At 59.0% G+C, this 5,298-nt stretch overlaps 1 protein-coding gene across 1 annotated transcript; it reads left to right on the plus strand.

Moving 5' to 3' along the window:
• Positions 1-1,589: 1,589 nt before the first annotated feature.
• Positions 1,590-4,180, plus strand: MYOD1 (myogenic differentiation 1). The gene is made up of 3 exons (XM_042905616.1): positions 1,590-2,402; positions 2,878-2,956; positions 3,245-4,180. Exons 1-3 carry the CDS (start codon positions 1,773-1,775, stop codon positions 3,493-3,495), a joined length of 960 nt encoding a protein of 319 aa, XP_042761550.1. The 5' UTR covers positions 1,590-1,772; the 3' UTR covers positions 3,496-4,180.
• The last annotated feature ends 1,118 nt before the right edge of the window (positions 4,181-5,298 follow it).

The raw sequence follows: 5,298 nt of genomic DNA on the forward strand, positions 1-5,298 counted from the left end.
GGCACAAAGATTACTCTAGCTACATCTGTAGGCTCTGGGACTACAGGGGTCTGGCCCTGTAGGGGTATCTGTTCCAAGGGAAACCCCTAGCCAGCATACTGATAGGAGGATGTGGACAAGATATTTAAGAAGAGGCCAAGAGGCACTCTGGGGGTGGGGGTACTCCAGGGCTTGTGAAGGAGCCAAAGATCCCATGAGGTGGTTACCTCCTCCTTCTATTCCCAGTCTCTCCAGTGGGCCTGCTGGGAAGAAAGGCAGCTAAGACCTCCACGGAAGCTGAGCTGTGACACCGGGCTCAGTGCCCCAGCCAACAGCTGGGGAGCCCGCAGGGAGCACACAGTCCAGTTGGTGCCAGCGACAGAAGTAAGCTGTCTCGCGAATATAGCCTTGCATCTTTGCAAGGGCCTCCACGTCTTTGGTCTTTTTGGATTCCCACCACCACCACAAACACTCGAAGAAATCGCTATTATTATCCCCCAATTTAGGAAGTGGGGAAACTGAGGCTTGGAAGGCATGGTGACTTCTGCAAAATCATAAAGGAAGCTGTGGCATCTGGACTGGAACACAGGTCATTGGTCTGCAAACTCAACTCTCAAAGATTCCACTCTGAAGTGGGGTTCTCAGGCTGAGTCTGGCGTTCCAGGCCTTTATGCAACGAACCTTCACTGGTGCAGCGCTGCGCGTGAGGAAGCAAAACCAGAGCAGTTTTCTTCCCAGCTGAAGACACGCCTTGACTGGACCCTTACCGGACCCTCACTGGAAATTCCAGCTGCGGAAACACGCAGGTCGAACTAGGCAGTTCACTTCCCTCCCTCCAGGCTAGGGCAGCACCTGTGCTTGAAGAGATTGGCGAGAAGCTTTAGCAGCGATCCTCCTCTTCTGCATAGATGAGGCTGGAGGAGAGCATCCGGGAAAGGTGGCCTGGGCCCACGGCCCTCTGAGCGACCCATGGGGTAGGAACTGGCCGAGCGACACGACCGCCACGTCCAGTCTGCCTCAAGTTCGCCCACTTAGACTCTATAATTCTCGTTGCGGGTTGCTCTGCCTCTGACTCTCTAGCTTTCTGCTATTTCTGGGCTATATCCCTCACTGCCTCACTATCTCAGCTCTGAATGTGTCTGAGCCATCGCCTTGTGTCTTTCTCTCCAAATCTCTCCCGATCTGTTTTCTACTCCTACCCGGCACCTAGGTCCCCCACAAAGCAGAGGCCAGAGGGGGGCCCAAAGTCAGCTTGGATTTGATTGCGCGCGGCCAGCATTTCCCGAGGACACAGTAGGAGTACAGTGCCGGAGAGGTTCTGAGCGAGTGTGCCCGACAGCCAAGTGCAGCCGCGTTGGGCTGCCAGCCTCTGCCTCCCTCCCTGCTTAGGGAGGGGCCGAAGCGCGCGCGCGAGCGAGGGTCGAGGGGTAGGGGGCTGGCCAGTCTCTTGCCCCAGCGGCCACCCCGGGGATCCCAAGCTCCTCCCCCACCCTGTTTCTATTGGCCTCGGGCGCCCCCGCCCCCAGCCGCCCACTGGAGCTCTGGGGCCCTTAAGCTACTACCGGATAAATAGCCCCGGGCGCCTGGCGTGAAGCTAGGGGTGGGGAAGCCCCCGGGCGCTGCCGCCGCTCTCCTCACCGCTTGTTAGACCCGACAGGACTAGGCAGAGGGGGAAAGTCGCCCGTACATTCAGACCCCTACTACTTTACCACCTTACGGCCAGGACTGCGGAGAGTCAGAAAGTTTCGGGCAACCCCTACCGAAGCCAGGACTGCGCCACCCCCTGCCGGGATATGGAGCTGCTGTCGCCGCCGCTCCGGGACGTAGATTTGACTGGCCCCGACGGCTCCCTCTGCAACTTTGCCTCCGCGGACGATTTCTATGATGACCCGTGTTTCGACTCTCCGGACCTGCGCTTCTTCGAAGACCTGGACCCGCGCCTCGTGCACGTGGGCGCGCTCCTGAAGCCCGAGGAACATTCGCACTTCCCTGCGGCCGTGCACCCGACCCCGGGCGCGCGCGAGGACGAGCATGTGCGCGCGCCCAGCGGGCACCACCAGGCTGGCCGCTGTCTATTGTGGGCCTGCAAAGCGTGCAAGCGCAAGACCACTAACGCCGACCGCCGCAAGGCCGCCACCATGCGCGAGCGGCGCCGCCTGAGCAAAGTCAACGAGGCTTTCGAGACGCTGAAGCGCTGCACGTCCAGCAACCCAAACCAGCGGCTGCCCAAGGTGGAGATCCTGCGCAACGCGATTCGCTACATCGAAGGCCTGCAGGCGCTGCTGCGCGACCAGGACGCCGCGCCCCCTGGCGCCGCCGCGGCCTTTTACGCGCCTGGCCCGCTGCCCCCAGGCCGTGGCGGCGAGCACTACAGCGGCGACTCGGACGCGTCCAGCCCGCGCTCCAACTGTTCCGACGGCATGGTAAGGCCGGGACCCCCAGCTCGAGAAGTGAGGGCAGCCCTTTGTATATCTGGGACGTGTTTCCGAAGGCGGGGAGCTGGCCCTCCAGAGGGAGGGTTGGGCTGGGAACCTTGCTGGGAGTGGACCCCGGTGGCCTGAGCAGCTGTCACTGGGGTGGCCTGGTGCCTTGGGGGCGCACGGGACAAATGCGATCCACCCTTTTAGGGGCTCTGTTAGAACTCTGCTGCAGCGGCATGAAGATCTGCGTTTCTCCACTTATGCCTATTTACAAAATGCAGATTTGTGCTCCTAGGTGACTGTCCATCCTCTGGTTGGCTGGGCAGGCTGCAGACAGCTCCTGTCCGCCCCTATCCCCCAGTCAGGGCCCAGAACTCGTGGCTGAGACTTAGGGAGGTGGGGGCGGGGTGGCTACAGGGAGTGATGCTCTGGCCCCATGCGGTCCCGAGACTGACTCGGTCGCCCTTGCCCTTTGCAGATGGACTACAGCGGCCCCCCGAGCGGTGCCCGGCGGCGGAACTGCTACGACAGCACCTACTACAGCGAGGCGCCCAGCGGTGCGTATTCGCGCCTCCTTCCGCGTTATCCCCTTTGGGCTGCCCTGGCTTCCCTCTACCCAGGACCCCCCTCCCCACCCCCAATTCTGGGAGACGGTACAGGGAATGGAATAACTAAGGGCGCAGCTCCCTTTACGCTCCGCACTCTCACTGGGTCCTTGCGGACTACGCTGGGTACTCGCGGATTCCGGCATGCCCTCAGTTTCCTGTCTGCCCCAAAGCACTGAATCCATAGGTGGAGACTTGACCGCGGCTCAACTGCTTACTAACCTACCCCTCCTCGCGCAGAACCCAGGCCCGGGAAGAGTGCTGCGGTGTCGAGCCTCGACTGCCTGTCAAGCATCGTGGAGCGCATCTCCACCGAGAGCCCCACGGCGCCCTCCCTTCTGCTGGCGGATGCGCCGCCGGAGTCGTCTCCGGGCCCACAAGAGGCGGCGGCCCAGAGTGAGGTCGAGCGCGGCGCCCCCACCCCTTCCCCGGACGCCGCCCCGCAGTGCCCAGCGGGCGCAAACCCCAACCCGATCTACCAGGTGCTCTGAGGAGGTGGGCGGCCGCATGGGAGGGCTCCGCTGCCCACGCGCCGGAGGGATAGTGCCCCTAGGGTCCCTCGTGCCCAAAAGATTGAGCTTAAATGCCAACGCCTGTTCCCAACTTCGCTTTAAAAGCGACCCCTCTCCCGAATTGGGAGAGGCGGGAGAACTGATGTGTGTTTCCGCCTCCCGCACTCCAGAGTAAGGACACAGTCCTTTTTGCCCACGCAACACCCTTCCCTGAGACCCGCTGCAATGGCCTTTCGGAGTTCTCCTGAGGCCAGAGCTGATCCTTGAGGGGCCAGACCCTTCCTCTTCCTTTTCCCCTTCCCTACGCGGGGTGGAACCCGCGCAGATCTAAGCCCCGCCTCCGGACGCTCCTGTTGTTTGAGGGGGCGTGGCCTCTCTTTCCCAGAGCCCTGCCGACTTTGTTGTTCCCCTGCGCCGTCGGGGTGCGCTCGCGTTCTGCGTCTAACAAGTGTTAACAGTAACCACTCCACCTCCTCCCCCATTTCAGGACCACTTTTTGTAACACTTTTGTAACCTATTCCTGTAAATAAGAGTTGCTTTGCCAGAGCAAGAGCCCCTAGGGCTGTATTTATCTCTGAAGCATGGTGTGCGGTGCTACAGGGAATTTGTACGTTTATACCACAAGTGGGCGAGCCGCGGGCGCTCGCTCAGGTGTTCGAAATAAAGACGCTAATTTATACCGCGGTGGCTCCGGCTCTCCCTGGGGACGGGGGCAAGATTTTTTTGGCTGGGAGGAAAAACCTGCAGACTTGGGTCAGCTGTACCGCAGCGACCCCTGTAGGCGGAAGACGGATTGCAAGAAAGGAACCTGGGGCGGGGATAGGAAGGGAGGGGTGAGTTTGGCTCCTATACTTGGGGATGGTTCCTTTGATTCATCGTCTCGTGCAGGTCAGTCGTTCTGCGGTCAGGATGCATTTTAGGCTGATTTGAGTAGTGGGGGGAAAAAAGATCCATGTCGGGCCTCATTCTCCAGAGATTCTGATTTAACATATCTGCCCCTGATATCCTGGGCCAGGTATTATTATTTTTCAAAAGCTGCCCAAGTGATTCTAAACTCTATGCAAGGTTGAGAATCACGCCTTTCCATACTCAGAGTGAACCCAGGTGTGGTGTCCAGAAGGATCACTGGAAATTCGTAGCTCTAGGTGCCACTCGGAAGCCTCATGGGTGCAGAGAATGTCATGAGGTGTTCACAGCATTCTGAGGAGAAACGAGGTAAGTGTGAAGGGGCCATGTAAGCTGTATGGCACTTACAGGCGCTTAGTGATAGGAGTAATCTTAAGACACAGATGTCTCTACTCAGCCAGTAACCCAGCACTTAGAGCATCCTGGTCCTGTCAGATTTCTTAAGAAGAGGCCTGAGGAGACAGGGGCAGTGCAAACCTGCATCATGGTAGGTGGCTATAGATGCTCTGAGAGCAGAGGAGGGGCCATTGATTTAGCCAAGGTGGAAGGAGGGCTTCCTGAAGGAGGTGCCATTTGAACTGTGTCTTGAGAAACAAGAAAAGACAACCCAATGCCCATAGACCCATGCGCACACACACAGCTGGAAGGGCACCCCTGGAAGGATGGTGGGGTAAAAGTTCCTCCCCATTTACATACCACCCCAAGCCCACTCCCAAACACATACATTTGTCATTAGGACCTCCATGTCTCCCACATCTCACCCTTACAGACACTTTTTTCTTAAAAACCTTATAAGCCCACCTTCTGCTCGCCAGGTGGGCTGACCCTGAGGATTGTAGGGAAGATGTGTTGCCAGCAAGAAGGACCTCTGCTCTC

This window comes from Panthera leo, chromosome D1 (genome assembly GCF_018350215.1).
Source record: "Panthera leo isolate Ple1 chromosome D1, P.leo_Ple1_pat1.1, whole genome shotgun sequence".
NCBI classification, from domain to species: Eukaryota; Metazoa; Chordata; class Mammalia; order Carnivora; family Felidae; genus Panthera; species Panthera leo.

Coding starts and splice junctions, on each gene's coding strand:
- MYOD1 (XM_042905616.1), top strand. CDS start 1,773: ATGGAGCTGCTGTCGCCGCCGCTCCGGGACGTAGATTTGACTGGCCCC. Junction 2,403..2,877: donor CCAACTGTTCCGACGGCATG/GTAAGGCCGGGA, acceptor TGCCCTTTGCAG/ATGGACTACAGCGGCCCCCC. Junction 2,957..3,244: donor CTACAGCGAGGCGCCCAGCG/GTGCGTATTCGC, acceptor CTCCTCGCGCAG/AACCCAGGCCCGGGAAGAGT.